Source organism: Vicia villosa, unplaced genomic scaffold, assembly GCF_029867415.1.
Source record: "Vicia villosa cultivar HV-30 ecotype Madison, WI unplaced genomic scaffold, Vvil1.0 ctg.002312F_1_1, whole genome shotgun sequence".
NCBI classification, from domain to species: Eukaryota; Viridiplantae; Streptophyta; class Magnoliopsida; order Fabales; family Fabaceae; genus Vicia; species Vicia villosa.
In genome coordinates, this window is record NW_026705891.1 from 53880 (window position 1) to 78953 (window position 25074).

The window sequence follows — 25074 nt, forward strand, 5'->3', positions numbered from 1 at the left end:
CGCCCATTTCCTTAGAACCTTCTTCGCTGTATCTCTTCTTTTACCTCCCCTTCATCAAATACATGGGAGTTTTTCCCCCTTTTTGCAGAGATCTTGAGGATTCTTAACATTGCTCTCTCCTAAATGCTTTCTATTAGTTAGGGTTATATTAGGGCCTTTGAGATGGTGTGTGAGAAGTTGGATATTATTCTGACCACGGAGAATGTTTTTCTCCCTTTTTACAATCAACCCATTGAAATGCAACTGGGTGTCCCTAGGTAATCGGCCTCTGAGAAGCCTCCTCACTTCTCATTCCAACCATTATAAGTATTTAAAGGAAAATTTTGTCTATATGAGGGACGAGACGATTCTATCAGGATGCAAGAATATGATTGCGCCCCCCTTCTTTCCTCTATCTTAGACGGATGAATAAGTGATAATCAAGGGATATGACTCGGCGTTCCTTTCTTTTGGGGATAAAGTATTGTTTGCTTCTTACTACACTTAAAAATTATGGACTAGAGAAGTAATTCATCTATGGAGGGGATGTGACTGTCACCTTGTCGCCTATATAGGTAAATGGGCGGCTAGAGGACCAAATGACTAATACCAAATTAATCTCAAATCCACTCCACTTGATCCAAGATATAAAATCAGTTCACACGCAAAGGGAAAAGTACATTTTGTGTCCTTCAATTTTCACTATACTCATATTGAATCTTGAACTGATTTGGTCAGTGAAATGCAAATCATACAGGCCAACCCGCACCACCGTAAAAGAGATCATCACCATGATTTCAAGACTATTCATTATTCAACTGCATGCATTTCCGATTTCTAAACAGAAGTATTTTATTAGCAATAATTTTAATTATTCAATATCGTAATTCATTTTAATATTTTTTTAGAAAGATATTTCATATGAAGCTTGATACTAGTTTTAAAATCTTTAAATTAAGTGCAACCTATACATATTCTTTTGATTAATTGAAATGAAATAATTTCTTACTATAAAATATATAGGCTTAAATAGTTTTTCGTCCCTGTAAGTTAACGTGTTTTTTAATTTAGTCCCTGTAACTTTTTTTTTGGTCCAAGTCCCCATATGTCCATTTTTGGTTCACTTTCGTCCCTGACGTCCAACTTCCGTTAAAAAATGCCTATATGGCAAACGGAAATGACGTGGCGTGCATGTTTTTCTTTTTTAAATAATTATTTATTCCACGTAAGCTTTGCATTTTTGTTTTTTTTTTTCTATTTTGGTCCCTAAAACCTTAAATGTAAATTTTTCAAAAATGGTCCCAAGAGATTTTTAACCCATGACATTTAGCTTAACAACACTAAAGGCTTTCCACCCAGCCACTTCTATTACTTGTAATATATTTGCAATTCATTTGTATACATTACATAATGAGATAATTTTTTTGAAATAGACTTTATTTTATTATGAGTTTTGGTATTAATTCTTGTTTTGTTCGAATAAATAATAATATACAATAATAAATAACTGCAAATATTTTACATAATATTTCATATTATTTCCACTATGCAATGTTTCAAATATTTAGTATGTACTAGTCTTCAATTTAAAAAATTAATAAATAAAATATTTAATAAATTAAAATAAATAATTCAAATATTTAAGATTTTAGATATGATTAAGTATATACATAATAATATTTTAATAGTTGATAAATATTAACGCTAAATAATTAATTTATTAAATATTTCAATATTTTTATTAAATAGGTTAATAATTTCAACTATTGAATTCGTATATTAAGTATTCCATATTAAATATTAAATGTTAAATATTAAATATTTAAATTTGTAACAATAAATTAATATAGTTAAATAATAATTACAATTTTTTAAACTATTTAATAAATAAATTATTGTATATTATTATTTATTTAGAACAAAACAAAAATTAATACCAAATGCATTAAATATATTATATAATAATATTTTATTTATTAAATAAACTATTTAATAAAATATTTAATATTTCAACCATTAATATTTATACCACATAGTTAAAAGATTAATATATTTCAAATATTTAATATTTTAAATATTTAGTTTATCAAACGATTAGTTTATTAAATATTTAGTTTATTAAACATTTAGTTTATTAAACAATTAGTTTATTAAATATTTAACTATTTCATATTTATTTTCAACATGACAAATGATGTTCATTCTGGTGTATTGTGTTTTGGCATGAAACAAAATGACAAGTGATCTATATTTATAGTAGTGGGAGACTAATATGGACATCAAAAACTCTATCTTGTGTAAGGGCACGTTCCAGAATTGTATTTCTGGAACCACCCTTTATTCCATAAATGTATTTCCGGAACTTTCCCTGGCATAACATAACAAGATAGGAACATGTAATAAATACAGATTTTTTTTGGCAAACTTCAAAATGTATATATTAGACATCATAACACAATAATATAATGTCACTTTCAAAAAGTTGATAAATAACTACTAAAATGAACTGAAACACTTGTCGCCGCCCAAATACACAGTTATTAGTGATATCCCTTTTGACTTTTGTTTATTTATTTCTCTTTCAATCTTGCTCAATTTGGTGAACTCTTGCATCCTTTCAGCAAATTGGTACGACCAAGTCTCGACTTTGGTTGTATAATGAGTTGTCCACCCCGGTTATGTAAGTGGTATAGGGCGTGTTGGTTTCAAATGAACTTGAACAAAATGTCGCGGATTAGAAACCCATCAAATGTAACACCCTGGATTTCCGCTTACCCCGCGGGGCTTCCGGCCTACCAAGCATGTCACCAGCTTAATCAATAATCCCCCTAGGTCCGCTTATCGGCTGCCCAGGAAATATTGTTTTTGCCTCCCGCAGGAATCGAACCATGTACCTAGGGGTTAAGTACATATTCATAGCAATTCCTGCTACCACTTGACCAAAGGCGCCTTTTTAATGTAACACCCTGGATTTCCGCTTACCCCGCGGGGCTTCCGTCCTACCAAGCATGTCACCAGCTTAATCAATAATCCCCCCTAGGTCCGCTTATCGGCTGCCCAGGAAATATTTTTTTTGCCTCCCGCAGGAATCGAACCATGTACCTAGGGGTTAAGTACATATTCATAGCAATTCCTGCTACCAATTGACCATATGGTCAATTGGTAGCAGGAATTGCTATGAATATGTACTTAACCCCTAGGTACATGGTTCGATTCCTGCGGGAGGCAAAAAAAATATTTCCTGGGCAGCCGATAAGCGGACCTAGGGGGGGATTATTGATTAAGCTGGTGACATGCTTGGTAGGCCGGAAGCCCCGCGGGGTAAGCGGAAATCCAGGGTGTTACATCAAACACAAATAATACGATCTTTTAGGTTTGGAGGTGAAGGAGTTTGCAGTAAAAAAAAGTTTCCGAGAAACCGTATCTTGTAAGATCAATACACTCTCATACGCACTTGCTATAAGATGACCCATTTTAGGGAAGCTCGTCAATTTATCCTCTGGTGCAGGTCCACTAATGCAAGGAATAAGAGAGTGATCAATTGCTTCAACTTCTTATTTATTCCTTAATAGCCATGTGTATAATTCTTTATTGCTCTTTAACTCTTGGATAAGAGTATGGCGGACAAGTGTGGATCCTCTTCTCCTTTACCGAGTTAAGCAAAAACAACTAAAAAACCGCAGTTACTGTCACCCATTACATTGGCGATCCGTTCAATGTAATTATGCATAAAAACTAGCACCGCTTCAATGAATGGAATATTTTGTGGAGGCGGTGAATAAGGTGGTTTAATAATGTGAGCTTATTTGAAAACACTTTTTTTTTTGAGTTTTTAGAGTTGGTGAATTGGGAAAAACTTTGTCAAGATATTCAAAATATGATGGACTCTGCATCGTTGAATTTTCACTCGATGTAGGTTTGACCATCTTAGGTGCTCCTTTTATTTTTATCGGCTTTCAAAAATTTTCTTAAATTGCTTCCCATTTAACAAAGATAGAGATATTTGATTTACCATCTTTCATGACACCATCATAGTCAAAATTAAGCCTTTTTCAATGATTACAGACTTCGTCAATTTGTATCGGGCTATCTAGTTTCACCTTCTTAGATATAACACAAGCACGAAGGTGCGAGAAACACAAGAAATGGGTGTTTGAATTGGGTTTCAAGTTTTAAAATAAATTCTTCCCAAATAAAAAATAAATAACACTAGAACAAAAAAATGACATGATTATTTTTATCATAGTTAACTGTTAACGAAGTTAATCCAATCCACCCGCCAAGGTGATTTTGCCTTCCCAATAAGGACTTGATCCACTATAACTAAACTAATTACATAACCACAACAAAGACCAATAGTCAGTGTTGCAAACCACAAAGATTATCCATCAATGTCTTCTTGAGAAATTCGGACAATACCCTAGTCTCTCAAGAAACTATCAACTTATAAGTTGAAATACTAAAGTTGTGTTTACAGAGTTGCTTCTTAAAATAGATTACACAAGTTTGAATACAGTAAAAAATAAAAAAGTGTTTAGTAAGTATATGAGCAAAAGCTCACATGTTGCAAGTTAACGAACAAAAGTTCACTTGCTTTTACAAAACTTTACAAAGAATATATCGAAGTGAATTGATCAACGTTTCGGTGTAAGTTTTATAGAGCATTGTTAGGATGAATTCTTTTCATCTTCAATCTTCCAGGTCTTCCTTTTATAGCCAAAAAGAAGTTCGTTGAAAGGTAGAATTTGAATATTAAATTTCAGTTATTTTGTAAACAACAGTCAGTGAGGGAGTGGTCGATAACATAGTACTGTAGTACAATATTTGCGCCACCCTATCCGGGTAGTGGAAACATACATACCTCATACTAATTCCTCATGTAAACAAAATTTAATCTTATCTTATAATCTTAAGATGCTTCTTGTAGTTGATGATGAAACATGTTTTAGAAGGACCAAACTTGAATCTTCAGAACCTAAGTCTTCTTAGTCTTCCGAACTTTTTTATTCAGAACCTTGTCTTCAGAGTCATCGGCACTTGGTCTTCAGAATATTTGTCTTCAAAACTTGGATAACGGAATCATGGAGCTAAAGGAATCTCCAAAATCTCTTCCACAAGAGTCACGATCAGAAGCTCTATCACTAACGTTCATCAGAACCATTGTTATAAAAGCATTAGAGAATCTTGACTAAGTCTTTGTAAACACCATATGTTTCTTCTAGAGTCAGAGTTTGTTTAGTCCAAAACCTGATGATTTCACACACCTTATTTTCAGAGCCATAACCTATTAGCAAAAGCTACACACTAGACATAAACCGTTAGAGTACTGAATTATTCTCTAAGATATCATGTCATGTTATCATCAAAACACAAGGCCAGACGCATAACCAAATCTTGTTCTTATAAAGCACATGGGAGACAATATGTTATCACAACTGTGTAACCACACTTTGAGCTATCAGAATCTACATTATTAGCTCGTTTGGCTTCGTGAAAAATCTAATTCAAAGTTGATCGAGATATTTTGTCGACCAACTGAGAATATAGAGTCTTATCTTTGAAATTGTGTTCCAACACTATGATACCGTGACCAAATGATGTTTGTATATATTGAAATATGTTTTTTCATTTTATATCAATTGTAACACAGTACATATGAGGTATTTATAAAATATAAATTACACTAGTAAATAGGGATAATTATTCTCCTTTTAATGTTAATTATAAATAAGGCAAGAATAGAATAATACAATTATTTACTACTAATTACAATTTATATCCAATCATAATGAGCTGTATAGCAGGATTTGTTTAAATTAGTGCTAATATTCAACACTCCCCCTCAAGCTGACATGAATATATTGTTCATAGCAAGATTGCACACCATGTGATCAAATAGTCTCTTTGGAAGACTCTTCGTGAGAATATATTCTACTTGACTTTTGGTGGGTATGTAGGACATACAAATCTCACCGCTGTCAATTTTTTCTTTGATGAAATGCTTGTCCACTTCAACATGCTTCGTTATGTCATGTAGGACATGATTATGGGCAATAAATATAGCAGTCTTATTATCGCAGTAAACTTTAATTGGAGGTGAGCCAAAAAAAACTCCAATTCTTCCATGAATTTTTTTATCCATAATACTTCACAAAAACCATGGGCCATAGATCAGAATTCAGCTTTTGCACTGCTTGACTTTGGGTGAAGCCGTGTCTCTTAACAACACTTCCAAATCTCTCAAACCAGGCCCTTGGCGACTATTTCAATCCATATATAGACTTTCTCAATCTGCAGACTTTGTTTTATCCAAGATTTTTTTTTAAAAACCAAGAGGTAAACTCATATATACTTCTTAATGTAATTCACCATTTAAGAAGGCATTTTTAACATCATATTGATATAGTGTCCAATTGAAATTTACCGCAAATTTAATGTTATGTCAGAAACACATTCAATGTTATAAGTATGTTTTTGGGTTGCACCAAATTCAATGTCATGTCAGAAACACATTCATTCTCTTCCAGCAAGAGACGACATGCAATTGGATGATCAACTAACTTTTCACACAGATCATTATTATGTGAACCACATATCACATTAAATCTCTATTTATTATTTGTCAACCGATAACTAAATAACTTAAATAGACACTCACATTTTTTTGAACCGACATCTTCTCGTTTGAAATTCCGAAGAGGAGGTCTATATTTCCCACTTCCTTCGCATGTCAATGTCACAAACACACTTCTCCTATCCGAACCATTACCGGAACTTCCGATTACAACACCAAACTCTATTTTGGATGCCTACGTACGAATCCGCTGCAGCATGTGATCACGAAATTCAAACTATTGTTCATTTTAAAATGATTTCCAATATCTACCTCCTTCACTATTACAAGTGAAGGTTCTTGAGACACATTAGGTTTAGGGATAACATCATGATGCACCATACCTAATGAAAACAAAAACATAAAATAGTAAGAAATCAGTACAAACAGTTTCCGGAAATGCATTTCCAAATGATTTCATATAAAATTCGGAGACACACAATAGGTTAAAGCGTACATTTTTTTCAGCTTCAAAACAAGATTAATGTTTTGATCCAAAAAAAAAACAAGATTAATGTGAGTAATGAAGGCTGAAAAATGAATTTTATCTTAAAAGTCAGCTCTTTTTTCCCATTTTGATTTTAAGAAACACAATAATGAAAATTTTGAGTGAAAAACTTATTGAGAATGGATGAGTTTTTGGCCAAGGTTTATAGAAAAAAATGGAACACATTTTATATTTTTTGGAGATGCATCTTCGATATAATCTAACATGCAAAGATGACACATTTCTAAATTCCTACTTCAATTGTTTGGAGGTACAGTACATCTCTGGAGAACTTCCTATAATAGTTAATTAACAATTTAATTTATCAAAATTTTGAAAATATATTTATGGGAAAAATTATAATTTAACAGTAAAGTAAAACTATTTTGCATGTTTGTGTGATTGCAAAGGATGCAAAAATATATTTTCGAAATCCAAACATTTAATGTTTTGTATAAGATTCTTTTGGAGCATATAAGGTGCAATATAGGTTTTATTTTGTTGGTATTAGTGACGTGTCTGGGAAAGAGTGATTTGATTTGAATCGCGTGAAAAAACATAGCCGCGTCGCTCTTATTCCAGCGGAAGAGAGAGAGAACAACCCAAACAAACCCCTTGAACAAGAAACAATTATCCTCTTTTTAAATTTAAAATAAATTAAATTAACAGTACTATAGTATATATACAACCCTTTCGTGCTTCACACTCTCAACTTCCACACAACAATCGAAAAAATCTTCTTGTTCGCGCTTCATCCTCCTTCTCTGGTAAGCTTCTTCTTCTTCTCAACTCTCATCGCCATGCATGAACCAGCTCATTCATAATCACAATTACGATAACTGCGAATCAATTCAATTTCCAATGTTAGGGTTCCACTGTGCCGATGACTTTTCTTATCACAACGGGATCATCATCATCGTCGTCGTTCATTGTTGGTTCCCACTCCCAGTGCCAGCATTTTCTCTTCATGAACCGTCGCAGGCTTTGGAATATCTTCTTCCGCCATTGGACTTGATCGTCAAGTTTCTTCTTCATTATTAGGGTTATAATCAATCATCTCTATTATTAAGTTATTTTCTTATTTTGTTTTTTTATTTCAAGGTTAGTTTTAGTTATTTTTATTGTTGTTGCGCTTTTGGACTAGAGTTTTGGTTGTTTGTTTTGTTGGATTGGGGGTTTAGTTTAAGGTTGTTAGTTTCTGAAACACTTTCTGTTTGGGTTTTTGTTTTTTCTTTTTGATTTTTCGATGGCCGAAACAAAATTGATTCCAGGGTTTCGGTTTCATCCCACTGATGTTGAGCTCGTTATGTATTTTCTCAAGAGGAAGATTACCGGTAGGAAGTTCCCTTTTGATGTCATTGCTGAACTTGACATTTACAAGTATGCTCCATGGGATCTCCCAGGTATGAACTGGACACTGAAACGTTGGTTGAGTGTTGTTGTAGTACATTTGCGTTTCTTATGATGAGGTTTTGTTTGCCGTTTCTTTTCAGATAAATCTTTGCTCAAAAGTGGGGATTTGAAATGGTACTTCTTTAGCCCTGTAGGAAAGAAATATTGCACGGGAGGGAGGATGAATCGAGCGACTGAAATTGGGTACTGGAAGACTACAGGGAAGGATAGAGCAGTTGAACATGGGAATCAAGTGGTGGGGATGATTAGAACTCTGGTTTTTCACATTGGCAAAGCTCCTAAGGGAGACCGAACTGATTGGGTAATGCATGAATTCAGACTTGAGGACAAAGACTTAGCTGACAAAGGCATTGCACAGGTAAACATCTTTGACTCAAGAATTATGTCTATCAGTTGGTTATGAGCTGTTTTGTTGAAGTTATGTTAGGTGATTCATGGTTTATGCCTCGTAGATCATTTCTGCATTTGATGCTTAGTTCTCTTTGTAGTATTATTTCCCTTAGTTACATTAGGAAAGATAGTTGACATATTTCAGTACATAAAGTTGCAGCTTTTGTTGGATATATGACATTAAAGTAGAACCGTGTCTTTCATGTTTAAATAACTCTGCAAATGATTCATGGCAGTAGATACTTTGTATGCGCTTCTATTGCATAGTGCCAGCATTTATCTGCCATCTTATTACTATCCCTTTTTATAAGCTGCTTTTGTCATTTTCACATATATATTACAAAGAATAAGTAGTGTATTTATTGTATCCATGTTGTGTATGAATGTTGCTAAAATACACTTGAGTATGGAGGTGTCTATCTCTGACATTTTATCTCCTTAGACAAATTAGTTGAATTAATAAGGGGTATATTTAGAAAGAAAAAAAGTATCTTGTCATTTAAATCAGACTTATATTTAGGGACAATTTTTTCCCTTCTAAATGAGACTTGTAATTAGCAATAGAGAAAAAGGGAGAGAAAAGTGGGGAGAGAGAAAGGCTCCGTTAGAGTTTTGCTTTAGAGTTTGCTTTCTGCTTTCTATAACTGATGCTACATGTTAATGGCTGTTTTGACGCTGGAGAAATCTTCTTCTATAGAAAGCGAAATTTGTGACAAGCTGCAATAATAATAACATGGAGTTGTTCTGCGATGAATTGTTATGGGCGGCAGCGTAATGCGTTGGCATTGTTAAATCTGCAAACAGGGTGATGAATTGGCATTTATGTATTATAATTCTTTGGCAATGAACTGTTCTGCGATCTGCTGGAGTTATGCTGCATGTGTTCTTGAGCCAATTAAAACGGTTATGCAGATTGCTGGAATGAATTGTTATGTGGCATGAGCATACTGTTTGTGATGGAGTTATTGAGCCAATTCCGGCTGGTGGCAAGTCTGCCTTGAAGAATTTTACGGCTGCCTGAATACGACGCATCGGCTCCTCTTTACCTGCTCTAGGGTTGAAACTCACAACACTCTTTAATTTAGCTTCTCCATTTTTTATTTCTTTTACTTTTCTTGGGGTTAGATTTATGCCCCTTCAGGTTTTGTTATTTTTCCTTTATTTTAATCTATTTTTAACTTATTGGTAAAATATACAGGGATAGAGATAGTCCTATGCATTTAACTATGTTATCACGACTCTATATCCTTAGCCTGGGTTGCTGACTTTCTCTCCATTGCATTTTTTCCCTGGTTGTTCTCTTGAATTCATCTAAACTGTTCTGTTGATTTATTTGTATTTCAGAATTCCTACGTGATTTGTAGGGTATTTCAAAAGGAGGGTCCTGGTCCAAGGAATGGTGCTCAGTATGGTAAACCATTTAATGAGAAAGACTGGGATAGTGAAGAGGAAATTGATTGTTTGCAATCTGTCCCTGCTGCTGCTATGTCTTTACCAGCTACAACTCTACCTAGCTCAAGCCATATTTCCGAAGAAAATGACATGCATCCCTCAACAAGTGGATGCATTGGACGGAACTCTTTATCATGTCTATCTAGATCAGTGCCCTCTGGCTTGCCACACCCTTCAGCTCCAAGCAATCAAATTGACGACGACATTTTATCCATGCTTGCTATTTTCAAAGATGATGAGGATACATTGGCAGGGAATGAAAACAACGGATCTGAGGTGTGTAATCTATTTCTTTGTTGTTAGTAACTTGTGCGAGATGCTCCCCAGTTTTGGTAGTCTTTGACTCTATTTTTCAACAGTTTTTTCCTATACTTTTTATCTTGTATTTGACTTCTCACTAAACTCTCCCTCTTTTTGGTTATCTTTGAAATCGTTATGTATTTTACATAAAACACGCCACTCTAGCTTCTTTTATCCATCACTTGCTGAATTGCTCTGAACATTAGCTGTGTTAGTGTTATACAAGGGCTATGGAGTTGCCATTCTTGCGGAGCCAACAATGGTGGTGGCAGATTGAGAGCCAGTAGGAAGAAAAAGAGAAATGGATATCATGGGTCACTGCTAGACGCAAAACTCACACGACCTTTAAAATAAAACTCTAAAAGGCTTGTACTATTGAGCAGCAGCAGCAGCTGGCTCACATGAGAGTCTTCAGCCTCATCCTGTCCTTTTCAACTCTTCAGCCTTAGTTGAATTAGATTGTTTGAATTGCTAGAGAGTAATACTCTCAGCCTTTTGTTAGAACATGGAAGTCTTCAGTCTCATCCTGTACTTTTAAACTCTTCAGCCTTAGTTGAATTAGATTGTTTGAAATGCTAGAGAGTAATACTCTCAGCCTTTTGTTAGACCCAAAACCCACATGACCTATAAGTCTCAAGAATTTGGGTTGGGCCTAACTCATCCCTACAAAACCGGCTTGTAGGGTGAGGATTGCCCCCACTTATAAACACAACACAGGCCATATTAGGCCATATCTCTAAGCAATGTGGGACTAAATCCACCCCTTCAAAGCTAACACAATGAAGGTGTGAGCCGCAATTAAAGCGACTAGGAGCGGACCACAATTAAGGCGGAAATTCCAACAAGCAGCAGCAGCTGAATCTCATGAAAGTCTTCAGCCTCATCCAGTCCTTTTAAACGATTTAACCTCAGTTGAATTAGATAGTTTGCATTGCTTGAGAGAAATACTCAGCCTTTTGTTATTTATAACTAAGAGAGTTCATTCAAATCAGTAAACAAATCCCTTGATTATAGGGATGAATAAACTAAATCCTTATCTTAAAAGAGATTTACTCAACAAAATATAACTTATTTTATACATATCTTAACACCACCCCTCATGCTGGTGCATTTAAAACATATGCATCAAGTTTGTTACATATATAAGATATCCTCGGGCTTATGAGAGAATTGATAAAGATATCGGCCAACTGATTGAGTTCACAAAAGAAGTAACTCTCTGCCTGAAAAGAATCTTCTCGAGATGAAGTGACAAACAATCTTTGTGTTTTCTACGCTCATGGAAGACTAAATTAGATGCAATACGTAAAGCTGTTAGATTATTACAAATGAGATTCATCGACTCTGTAAAACTTTAACTCATCAAGAAGTCGATTTATTCACATGTAGTGAGAGCCCTATCTTGATATTCCGCCTCTGCACAAAGATTTAGCAACAACACTTTGCTTTTTTGATTTTCCAAGAAATAAGATTCCCTTCATTTGCTGCATCTGCATATGCAACAACATTAATGTGACCTCTGTTCTCATAAACTATTCCTCTTCTTGGAGTTCCCTCTATATCTCAAGATTCAAACCATTGCATCCCAATGACTATCATATGGATGATTAAGAAATTGACTTACAACACTAAAAACAAAGGCTACGTCGGGTCTATTCACAGTAACGTAGTTCAACTTTCTAACTAACCTTCTATATCCACACATGGGTTTGATAATGACACCCCCTGATCTGTGGCATGAGCTTGGTACTTGGATCCATATGTGTGTCAATGTGTTTGTAATCTAACATCTCGATTTCATCTAAAATGTCAAGAACATACTTCCTTTGGGAGCAGGCAATATCTGATTTTGATTGTGCCACTTCAATTCCAAGGAAATATTTTAGTTGACCCAAGTCCTTGTATTGATAATGCTTGAGCAAATGTTGTTTGAGATTTTGAATACCACTTTGGTCATCTCCCGCAATAACCATGTCATCCACGTGGCCAATAAGATAAATACATTGATTAGTAGATGTGTGTTTATAAAACACTGAAGGATCGACTTCATTTCGAATCCCAACAGAAGCTTGCCAGCCAATCCATATAATTTTTACCCCGAGACTCTCTGACGTGATAGTTGGACTACCGGAAAACACAGGATAACAGAGACTTTTTTGTCATTTGTTTTTACTGCCATCTTTCATTCTTGTGCTCATGGTTCTGTTATTTTTCCCTCCACTAGTCCATTTATCAATTCTTTTTTTTGGGTTCATGTATCTGTATTCTGTTTTATTATTACAGTGGTCACTTCTGTTTTAGTTTGCCATGCCATTGGCCTTTAGAACACGAGACATGTTTGTTATACTTTTTTATTTGTTTAAATTTTTTAGGAGAAAGAGATGGTGTCTCAGTCGAAGGCAGGGAAAGCCTCCAGATTCGTTGTTCTTGCATGGCCTAGGCTATGTTGTACATAATTTGAGCTTAGAAATATACTTTTGATGACTTAATGTAATGTTATCTGCTTTGTTGTCCTTGGTCAAATGAAAATTTGCGAATTAGTGGTTAGTTTTCCAAAAGAAATAAATTATGAAGCCGAGATATCATTTTCCAATCTTCCTATCTCTATTGTTTAGGGAGTGAAGGTTTATTTTTGAATAGATTTTTGTTTAGTTTTCTTTTTAATTATGTTAATTCTCGTAGACATTTGAATCTTTAAAAACTAGAAAACCAATTGCTTACAAATTTGAACCTACTAGTATTATTCAAGATGGCATAGGTTTTGTTTTGTTTTCTTTTATATATATATATATATATATATATATATATATATATATATATATATATATATATATATATATATATATATATATATATATATATATATATATATATATATATATATCATAAATAGTTCTAATATGTTTTCTTTAACCTCCATCTCTTGCTCATATATGCTAATATTTTATGTTTGACAGAAGGTTGATAATCCTGGTCAGGCAAACAATGCGGAAGGCGAACCTTATTTAGACCCAAATGAGATTTTCGGGGACTTGGGAGATCTTGAAAGCTTGGTTGGATGGGATGATGGAGATGGCTTTTCCCATGACCAAAAAGATGGGTATACTAAAAATGAAATGCCTTCTACTGGTGGCGATGTCTCTTTGTTTTGTGACCCCCATAATAATTACTTGGAGTTGATTGACCTAGATGCGCCATTGTTGTAGCAGACTAAACACAACAAAAGTTGGGGCCAGGCTTAGAAAATTGAGGAAGTGCAGGGAGAATTTGTTAGAACTAAAGCTGCAACTACCTAATATGGATTAGAAAAAAGCTGTAGTTTCTCTTTGTATTTCCCGCTGAAAAACATTCCTTGAACATTCCTTGTGGTATGAATTTGTCAATTTGAACATTGATTTCTAGAATAAGCTAACATTATGTAAACTTATGAAGTAGTTGAAAGATAGATTGCATTAATTTGGTGGATTATCTGTTGAGTAAATTTTGCTATGCTGAAAGTTGTTCCAACTTATACATTTACTGCATTTCTTATGGTGGAGATTAGTGAAGTCAAATTAGATTCAGATTTCGCTTCTAAAATAAAATGGCAGGAACAGAGAAGGAAGGAAGTTTGGTTTCTAATCTTGAATATAGAATATGAAATTAAGCCTTAATTTTTTAATGCAATGAAAATAACATTTACTGGTTTTTATTTACTTAGTAAAAATGTTTGAATTTGGTCTCATATATTAGTATCACTGTGAATGGTTGATCCTTAGAGCATCTCCTATGGTGCATCCCATTTTTAGGTTTTCTGTGGAATCTATTAAGCTACATCATCTTAAAGTAACTTACTTATTTCAAATAAATGATAATTAAATTAATATAAAATAAATAACTCACTTAATTTCAAAGAAATGATAATTAAATTAATATAAAATAAATAAATGACATATAACTAAAATGATAATTTAGATTAATCTCAAATACATGACATATAATTAAAAACAATAAAAATAAATAACATAATATAATTACTCAAATTTAATTTACATCATCTTCATGTCCAAAACGTTCTTAAATATGCTCGACTAGATCTCCTTGAAGTTGGCGATGAACTTGTTTTTCACGAAGAGTTGCTCTTCTTTGTAGTCTTGTTGCAAGATTCGGATGAGGACCGTTAAATGTTTCCTTTATTGAGTAGGTGTCATCTACATTATCATATGAGTAATCAAAATCACCTCCATATGTGTGTCGTTCGTCTTCAACAATCATATTGTGCAATATGATGCAAGCATTTATGGTATGCTTGAGGGTTTCCATATGTCAGGCACGCGCTGGGCCACGTATAATTGCAAATTGAGATTGGAGCACTCCAATTGTCCGCTCCACATCCTTTATAGCTGATTCTTGATGTTGAGCAAATAATTTTCTCTTTTCTCCCCACGGCATTGAAATGGTCTTGACAAATGTAGCCCACTCAGGATATATACCATATGCTAAATAATACCCCATGTTATATGGAGTCCCATTGATTGTATATTGCACAGTAGCAGCACGTCCTTCCAAAGTATCGTTAAACACATTGAATTGGTTTAGCACATTAATGTCATTGTTTGAACCTGCAATACCAAAAAATGCATGCCAAATCCATAAGTCTTGTGATGCCACTGCTTCAAGCATGATCGTAGGTTTACCATGATCACCTCGATAAAATTGTCCTTTCCATGCAATAGGACAATTCTTCCATTCCCATTGCATACAATCAATGGAACCTAGCATGCCTGGAAATCCACGTGACTCCCCCATTTGTAAAAGATGTTCAACATCATTGTTATTAGGCATTCTTAAATACTTAGCCCCAAATACCTCATTCACGCCCCTTACAAATCTCTCTAAGCACTCAATTGCAGTGCTTTCACCAATTCGAACATATTCGTCTACAACGTCAGCAGAAAATCCATATGCCAACATACAAAGAGCATAAGTGCACTTCTGCAATGGGGAAAGACCCATTTTACCAGTTGCATCGACCCTCGTTTGAAAATATTCATCATGATTTCCAAAGGCTTCTACAATTCGAAGAAACAAATGCCTATGCATTCTGAACCTTCTACGGAATTGGGCATCTGTGTATACTGGATTTTCTGAGAAATAGTCGTTGAATAATCGTATATGCCATTCTTCACGATTCCGATCTATCACTGATCTTCTTTTTTGCCTTGATGAACTTCTAGGTTGACGTTCCTTCTCGAGCATTGACAACAATAGTTCTTCATCTGTGTTGTCCATAAGTTCTTCTTCAATCACCTCCCAAAAAAGTTTGTTGAGGTTGTTTGAATCCATTGAAGTGAGAGAAGGGTGAGATAAAAATGATAGAAGAGTGAGAGAATGATGAGAGAAGGGAGATAGAAAAATGATAGAAGAGTGAGAAAAGAATGAAAGTATATATAAGGCTAGTTTGAATAACGGCTAGTTTGAATAACGACTAGTTTGAATAATATTTAAATATAATAAATACTAGAACATTGCATCTTATTACAATAGCTGTTGATACATAACAAGTACTACATAATATTTAAATATAATAATTACTAGAACATTGCATATTATTACCATCCATATTTTTCTTTTAGGTTATTACAATGTTTTTCATGAAATTCACGTTGACTATCATTCATCTTAGAAGTGTCTGACATTATGAATTGCATTGCTTCAAACTCCATCTTTTCCTTGACTAATTTGTTTTTTTCCTCCTTAAGTCGTGCTAGATTTTCCATTACTTTCATTCTTTTATTCATTGTATCGGAAATAACACTAGAAAGAGGTTCAGTTGCATTTACATTTTCCTTTGCCTTACCTTTTCGTTTTGCCGCCTTTTGTCCCATTGGACGCTCCATTGGAGATGATGAGTTAAAATCATAACTTGAAGGTGTCTCTGAGTTTGGCGATGTCGTGTATGAACCACTAACAGAATTCTTTGTTCTCTTTGAAGAATTTTCGGTGAATGCTCCCATACATTTAGGTTCATCTTTTAAAAACCGCCATGCATACTCAAGATTGAATGGTGCACCTTCATCTTGTTCATAAAAAGCATGCATATTGACTAAGATATCTTTCTCTGATGCCCCACTTTTTTTTCCATGAACAACTTGTTTGTAACACCCAACAAATTTTTGAACACAATCATTTATCCGATGCCATCGAGATTTTAATTGACCTTGTAGCTTTTCTCGTGACTGCCAACAATATTGGTTATAATTAGCGATGATTCTTAACCAAAAGCTATCGACTTTTTGATCAACTCCCACAATTGGATCCTTTGAAACATTGAGCCATGATTGCATAAGAAGTGTATCCTCTTCCCTTGTGAATACCTCTCGAAGTTTTTTTAACAAAACGCCTTTGTTCTTTTTCAATTGTAGTATTTTCAATACCAACTTGAGTTGAAAATTGTGGAACTTGGCGTTCAGACATAAACCCATTTATCTGTGGTCTAAAATACATATTTGGGTTGTTTGGTGACGGAAAAAATACGGTAGAGTTTGTTGGCGGTGAGGGAAATTGAGAATTTTGAGGATTAGAATTTTGTTGATTTTGCATGAGATGGAACATAGATTGTTGAAAAATTATAATGATTATGGTTCATTTGACCTTAATAATAATAATTTGATCTAAAAAGATGAAAAAATATGTAAAATATATGATCAATTGAAGGTTAATAAGATGAAATTGTGAGAGAAAAATTTAAATTATTATGAGTAAGGAATAAATTTGTGAGATAAAATTTGAGTAACATTTGCTTCTATTTATAACCAAATAAATGATCAAAATTATAAAATTAAAAAGAAAAAAACAAAAAGAGCACTTGCTTTGTAACGTTCAGCAACAACTACAAAATTTATTATTATTTTATTAAAAGTATCGTTGCTTTGCACTTGCACATTCCGCATTCCGCATGCGTGTCAGAATTTAATTTTCAATTTTTTAGCCACCTAGCGTACGGCACCCAACAAAAAGACCGTTGGAGATAGTCTTAGAATTAAGTCTTGACTTAATGGGTAAATATATGTGACGTGGTTGTTCCTCTCCTTGCCTCCTTCCTTCTCCTTCTTATAAAACAAGTGTGATATCTGATATGAAAGAGAAAATAAATAAAAAATTATAAATTTTTATATAAAACAAGTGTGATATGAAAAAGAAAAAGAATAAAAAATAAAAATTAAAGAAGAGAGACGAAATATTAAGAGAGAGATTGAGAGAAATTAGTGAAAGAGAGATAGAGACAAAAGATAGAAGGATAAGATCCAAACCCGATTAGTAAGACTTTGATGATTTATTTAATCTTTTATATTTATTTTAGATTCCATTTTGTAAAAAAATAATCTTTCCGGATAGAAATTCGAGCGAGGATATATTCCATTCAATTCGATGTATCTATGTCAATTGCACTAAAAAACTTAGAAATTTGTCATATACACAATGAATGGGCATATGTATTTGAATTAAATTAATGTTTTCTCATTTTTTGTGTGTGTATGGTGCCATGAGTCAAATGGGATATATAGAGTGGACATGGTGACCGCCATGCAATGGATCCTCAACTTTTATGTTTGGAAAAAGCCAAAAATGCATTGATGAAATTGAAGCATAAGTTGTGCTATCAGTACACCAATTAGCAGATACTCCCTGCAATGGAACACACCAGTGCTGCTCCAACGACATATAACAGCTACCACCTTCTACTCTAAACATTAGATAGGTAAGCTACAATTCAGCAACCAAGCACCCGGATCAACACAGTAAACTTGAGATTTATTTTACTCCAACCGAGCCGAAATTAGCGCTCAACACACCAATTTTCATCAAGCGCCTCAACACACCAATTTTCATCAACAAACATACCTGCCAAGTCCAGAAAGAATAAAAAGGAAAAGAAATGCAAAATGTATTGAACCTGACGTGAATCGAACACGCAACCTTCTGATCTGGAGTCAGACGCGCTACCATTGCGCCACAGATCCAATTGTGTTAATCACTTAAACTGTTTTATTATTATCATAACTCAAAAAATCGTTGAAGGCTAAGTCGCAGCAATTTGTTGGATTATCTGTTGTTTCACTAAAATTGTGCACATTCTCTTAATGTTGAAGATAAGCGGTGTTATATGAAAGAATTTGGGAAAATTTAGATTCAGTTTTTTATTTCTAAAATAAAATGGCAGTGACAAGAATAGGAAAATAATTTTAATCGCCTTTAACTTTCTTTTGATTGAATTAAAAAACAAAGGCTTAAATTTATATTTTGGCCCCTTACATTAGTAAAATTTACGATTAGTTGGCCCTTAAATTAATGTTGTGTTAAACATGTGATGTATTTAGCGAGAATTCAACATGACTATTAACACAAACTTTATTTTAGATTTACTTTGATCCTCTAAGTTATAAAATTTTCAAATTGGTCTCTTGCATTAGCAAATATTTGATCCTTTGAATTACCTATTGACTTAACACCGGGTAAAACATATAAAAAATGATTTAGAGAATAATTTTTATTTAAGAATTTTAATGATAACAATATATAAGAACAATTATTATTTTAATATGTTTTTCTATGGGTAGCATATTTGCAATTATCTTTAAAAAATAAGAAAATTTCTTTACCCACCTCCCTATGGAGGTCACCCCCAGCGAAAAACCCATTTTACCCCGCTTCGGAAATGCATTTCCGAAATATTTTTTTTTCAAAATTTTTCCAGACTTCGAGAGTGTATTTCCGAAAAAATCCCAAAAATTGGGATTTTGACTAATTCGGAGATGCATCTCCGAAACAACAAAAAAACAATCTTAAAAAATCCCAAAAATTAATTTTAGGATATTAATTAATTCACATATCATAAATTTGATATAATTTATGAGTAATAAATAATAATAATTATATATTTTGATATAATTTATGAGTTATGAATAATAGTTATTATATATTTCTATCCTAATTCAAATTTTAAAATTTAAAATAATTTTAATTAAAAAAATTAAAATAATTTCACTTACAAAATAAATTATAATTTTTTATTTATATATTTATAATAATTGTTAATCTTTATAAAAAAATAACATATTCTTATTTTAAAACAAAACTCACGTTTTTATTTTCTTTAAAAAAATCATATTCAATTAATTAAAGTAAATAATAAAATTGTTTCAATTTTAAATAGAATAAAAAATAATGCTCAAAATGTGCATAAATAATGAATAATAAGCACACAAATATGTAAAAATAAAAAATATATAATATTTTTTAAAATGTTTAAAAATGATTACAAAATATTATCAATTTCAATGTTCACTTTATATAATATTTTTGGATTAATCATTAATCCTTGTTTCTTTTTATATTTACTGTTTATATAGTTTTTATATTTTAACGCACTATTTAAAAATATAACAATTTTTATAGTGTATATAAAGTATATATAATATAAGTTTATTTAAATAAAAATAACAAAATTTGATTGAAGGTCAGATTTTTTATTTTATTTCAATATAACGTTTATTATTTATTAATATTCAAAAATTTATAATTTGAAAATTAAAAATTAAAATAAGTTTGTAGAATATAATTTTTCTTAATTATCAAAATTGTCATTTGTTTAAAATTGAGATAAATCATTATTTAATAAAAAATAACATTTCCTACAAATAAATATTAAAAATCACGTATTTTTAAGAAAAATTAATATAAATTACGTGATTATTATTATTATTAATTATAATACATTATTTTTATTATTTATTAAGAAAAAAATGTGATTTTTTAATTAAAAAAACGTGTATTCATTATTTGAAACAAATTTCACAATTATTTAAAATACAATTATATTTTTTTTTCACAATAAAATTATTATGCTAATTATTATTTAGTTTTGTATATTTTTTATAGACACTTTGTGAATTTGTATATATTATATTTAAAAACGAAACAACTTTATTATTTATATTAAGTGAATTTAATATGATTAAATTTAAATAAAATTAAAAAAAAATTCAAAAATATTTAGCATTATGATTTTTTTATATGAAGTATAATTAGATAGTTATACAAAAATGTGAAAAATCTATTTTATGTATGAGAATAGGGAATTATGATTTATTAGAGAGGAAATTATTTATTACTAAAAATAGGAGAAAATTATTTTAAGTAAGAATCTTGAGAAAATTATTGATTCACTTTCATTTTATACCTATTAATTGTATTGATTCACCTTGATTTTAATTTTTTAATAATTATTGAATTATTTCGGAAGTGTATATCCGAAACATTCCAAATATTTCGGATATGCATCTCCGAAAACACCTCCCTCTCCCAAAAAGGAGTGTTTTCGGAAATGCATCTCCGAAAACTCAAAAAAGGGGGTGTTTTCGGAAATGCATCTCTGAAAACACCTTTTTTTCGTGTTTTCGGAAGTGCATTTCCGAAATAAGGGGTATTTTGGTAATTTCGCCAGAGGTGGGTAAGAAGGTTAGGAGGTGGGTAAAGAAATTTCCAAAAATAAAGACATGACCTTCTGCAAAAGAAATAATCATCTACACCTAAAAGAAAAAAATGATTATTTATATCTAAACAAAGAATGATCATCGGTCCTTAAAAGAGAGATAATGATCATCTATAACTGAAGACAATAATTGATCATTTACACTTGAAAATCTATAAAATTGACTAAGATGATCATTTACTCTAAATAAGAATAATAAATGATCATATGTCCCTAATAGAATGATCAACTCCGTTCAAGTCATCAAGGTTGACCATATGCTCAAGGCTAATGCGACTTATCTATACCTCAAAGCAAGAATGATTATCTATATCTAGATAAAACTAGTCACCTATACTCTACGCAAGTAATCATCTATGCCTTAATGAAGAACTGATCACATGTATTTTATTTGCAAAGATATGTTGTGATGTATCACTTTTCATAATTGTTTTCAACAGTCATATCATGACACCTGTATAAGTACAAGAAAGAAAAGGATAAAGATCAATATAATGAATGAATAATTTCATATAGATAGTACGACTCCAATAACTCATTTCCCAACGACCAATAATTGGAAAGAACGATACGTACAATAATGCAAAATCTTCAATCCTATATAAAGGATAACCTCAAAGCAGAAATACACATACACACACACACTCATATTACTATTTAATTATACTATTGTTGTGTCACTTTGGATTTGTAAGTTTTGTAGAACACTGTCATTTTAAGAAAGAACAAACACTTAGGAACAAATGCTATTTATCCATTACTCTTTCTTAGAAAAGTTAAGCACTTGTAATCAAGAAATATTTGATTTGCCACTGTGTTAGAGTCGTTGTAAACCAATTATTTTGTAATTTTTTTCCAAAGACCTCTAGTGCGAGGCAAACAAGTCCTTAAAGGTTCAAGGAAATCTAAGAGTAGTTTGTCTTAGTGATTGTTTATAATCAAGTAAAATATTTCTCAAAACCCATATTCACTATGGATTTGGCACTGTAAATAATTGGAGGAACATTAGGTTAACAAAACCCTAAAGGTGACATTATATACAAGAAGCTTAGCTTCCAAAACAAATATCTATTTATATATAGACTCAGCACTCACTTGAAACCCCAAGTAACCACCCTAACCAACGACTTAATCCGAGGACTGAATTCTAGACAAAAACATTAACACCCACTGCGGTGCTACAACAAATATTTCTAATGCCTTAGCCTCACTACCATAACCATCAATAATCCTTTGTAATAGCGCCAACATTGCACAATAATAATACAAAAAATGACACCCACAATGGTACATATGACATTGCTGATGAGCAACCTATAACTATAGTGAGGGAATTAAAGAAGCATAAAATGAATCACCATATGATGCATGAGAAATAAGAGCATATACGAGTACTAACACAAGCAAGATAATAAGAGATACAAATTAATAGGTTAAGTCCCCCCTGATATAATTTGTTTAGAGAATATATTGGTCGAGCCCTTTTAACTTGAAAGAAATAAAAAAAAAAATAAGGGAATTGAAATCAAGGTAGTCATTTATAATCGTATATCCTCAAATTTATCCTGCGTGACTGGATGCGTTTGGGTATGAGCAATTCAAAAAAGCCGAAGGATTCAAGACTGAAAAAAGGGTGAAGGGACTCACACCATAATTTTATTAACAAAATATCTCATAAATTTAGAAATAAGGAGAGTTAAGAATCCCAACGGAAGAATTAAAAAATGTTTCATCTCCCTTACAATGTTGTATGGACACGTACTCTTCGTCTACATATTGATGATATTATTTATCACCAATATTTTTTGAAAGGAGATTTGACATGCCTAACCTCATTGGCATGTTATCCTCATCATGATCCAAAAAATTCTCCAAGACCAAATTAGATGGCTCTCCCGACTGAGACTATTCCCTAGAAAGTTGAATTCCAAGTGGTCAGGTCCATCTAGTGTCAACGAAGTCTCACCAATTAGAGAAACTGATATATAATAGCCAAATTCACATTTAACTTTCAAAGTTAATAGTCAAAGAGTGAATGTATATTTTAGAGGACATGTGGCCACATATAGAGTGTCTATCATATTAATGGATTCTTGAAAAACTTTTGTGTCAAGCGAGTGGCATTAAAAAAGTTGAATGGGAGGTAACTCATATGTCATAAAGTGAGAAAAATAATATTTAAATACCAATCTTATTAGAAAAATAAAAAGAGGGAATCAATAGGTTTACCACCACCTCATATGTGAGGCTAGTAACAATATGTGTCATATGCTTGTTTAAACTCAAATGGTCATATGACCGTTGAGCTTTGTTTGGATATCATAAAATGAACAAAGAGGTGTATAGCAGAATGAAGCATATAAGAATGAAGGTTTCATTCCATCGTTGGAAAATTTTAGGACGAATAAGACAAATTCTCCATTCCGCCCAAATCAGAGTAGAAGAAATATGGTGGTAAGCGATGGAACTAAATGGAACCCATACTACTCAATTCCACATTGCTCTATCAGTTACAAGTGATCCTAACATTGGAAAACCACTCCATTCCATCCCATACCACTGTGTTCCATCCGATTCCGACAATCTAAACAAAGTCTTGGAGATCATTCACAAGAAAAATAAGGATACTTGCGAGCACAGGTGCATAACTTTCAAAAAACCTATGACTATTAGTTCAAACACGAGGAAAAATTTCTATAAGTTCATTTTGTCACAATTTTTCCTATTGTTCGTGTCAAAAATCTCAGTGCTCTTTCTCTCCTGAAAATTGTAGCATCCTTGATATAAGTTTCGCAGTCGGATTAGTGAGCAGATACATGAGTGAACCAAGAGTGTCACACATGAAGGGTGCAAGAAGAATTCTAAGATATCTAAGAGGATCGATAGACTATGGAATTCTATTTCGACGATACTCTGAAGACGAAGAAGCTACACTCACTTGCTTTTCAGATGTTGATTGGTGTGGAGATAAGGAAGATCCAATAAGCACAACTGGATATTTCTTTCAAGTATTTGGTGCCCCAATTTCATAGTGTTCGAAGAAACAACCTATGATAGCATTATCATCGTGTGAAGCTGAATATATAGAAGGATACTATGTTGCATGTCAAGCAATTTGGATCAGATCAGTACTTGAAGAAATGGAGGTCGAAGTGAAGAAACCTCTTGTGTTGCGAATCGACAACAAGTCAGCCATAAATCTGGGGAAGAATCCAGTTCTGCATGGAAGGAGTAAGCATATTAACGCTAGATTTCACTTCCTAAGGGAAAATGTAAATTGAGGTGAACTTGAAGTTAGGCATTGCTTGAGTGAAGCAGAGTTGACCGACATTTTCACCAAAGGATTGAAGATCGACAGATTCCTAAATTTGAGAAAGAAATTAGGAATAGTTCAGATTGACTATTTTTAGAGTTGTTCGACAACTTGGATTATAGGGGGGTATGTTGAGATATTATTGGGATTTGCTGAGATATTATTGGGATTGATATTATTAATATAATATAATATCAAATCAAATCAAATCTAATAATATCAAGTATAATCCAAATTGTGTAAATCCAAGCCCAATCCGGGTAGTATATAAATAGTCTTAGTATGTATCATTATTTGTACAATTCAATTCAATAATATAATCTTTATTTCCTTTATTATCTCTATTCTCTCCTCACTAAAAGTGTCCCACACACTAACAAAATTTATATATATGTTTAGTGATTGATCTTATTAGGAGCACGAGGGAGCCATGACACCCCTCATCTTACATTTTTTTCCTTGAAGATTTGCCATATACAATATATTTAGTTATTTTCCATATTAAAGAGTCACTGCTTATGTTACTTGAGAACGTAGTAAGTGAACAAATCATAATAATATAACATTCTTTTATAGAAAAAAAATTATAATTT

General features: G+C 32.5%; 3 protein-coding genes and 1 non-coding gene across 6 annotated transcripts; 1 reads left to right on the forward strand and 3 right to left on the reverse strand.

Moving 5' to 3' along the window:
* Nucleotides 1-7667: 7667 nt before the first annotated feature.
* Nucleotides 7668-14149, forward strand: LOC131638411 (NAC domain-containing protein 82-like). 3 transcript variants are annotated; one of them, XM_058908974.1, is made up of 6 exons: nt 7678-7846; nt 7948-8121; nt 8351-8482; nt 8573-8850; nt 10227-10610; nt 13592-14149. In XM_058908974.1, exons 3-6 carry the CDS (start codon nt 8386-8388, stop codon nt 13838-13840), a joined length of 1008 nt encoding a protein of 335 aa, XP_058764957.1. In that variant the 5' UTR covers nt 7678-7846; nt 7948-8121; nt 8351-8385; the 3' UTR covers nt 13841-14149. The 3 variants fall into 3 exon arrangements, with proteins under 3 accessions (XP_058764956.1, XP_058764957.1, XP_058764955.1); XM_058908973.1 differs by having other exon boundaries at nt 7668-7846; nt 7948-8482; nt 13595-14149; XM_058908972.1 differs by having other exon boundaries at nt 7948-8482.
* A 790-nt stretch (nt 14150-14939) lies between these two features.
* On the reverse strand, nt 14940-15959 carry LOC131638425 (uncharacterized). The gene has a single exon (XM_058908992.1). The coding sequence runs from the start codon at nt 15957-15959 to the stop codon at nt 14940-14942; it is 1020 nt and encodes a 339-aa protein (XP_058764975.1).
* Nucleotides 15960-16225: 266 nt separating this feature from the next.
* LOC131638426 (glutathione S-transferase T3-like) lies at nt 16226-17098 on the reverse strand. The gene has a single exon (XM_058908993.1). The coding sequence runs from the start codon at nt 17096-17098 to the stop codon at nt 16226-16228; it is 873 nt and encodes a 290-aa protein (XP_058764976.1).
* A 1467-nt stretch (nt 17099-18565) lies between these two features.
* On the reverse strand, nt 18566-18637 carry TRNAW-CCA (transfer RNA tryptophan (anticodon CCA)). The gene has a single exon. It is a non-coding gene; the product is annotated as a tRNA-Trp (tRNA).
* Nucleotides 18638-25074: the final 6437 nt, after the last annotated feature.

Coding starts and splice junctions, on each gene's coding strand:
- LOC131638411 (XM_058908972.1), top strand. CDS start 8,326: ATGGCCGAAACAAAATTGATTCCAGGGTTTCGGTTTCATCCCACTGAT. Junction 8,483..8,572: donor TGCTCCATGGGATCTCCCAG/GTATGAACTGGA, acceptor GTTTCTTTTCAG/ATAAATCTTTGCTCAAAAGT. Junction 8,851..10,226: donor CTGACAAAGGCATTGCACAG/GTAAACATCTTT, acceptor TTTGTATTTCAG/AATTCCTACGTGATTTGTAG.
- LOC131638425 (XM_058908992.1), bottom strand. CDS start 15,959: ATGGATTCAAACAACCTCAACAAACTTTTTTGGGAGGTGATTGAAGAA.
- LOC131638426 (XM_058908993.1), bottom strand. CDS start 17,098: ATGGGTTTATGTCTGAACGCCAAGTTCCACAATTTTCAACTCAAGTTG.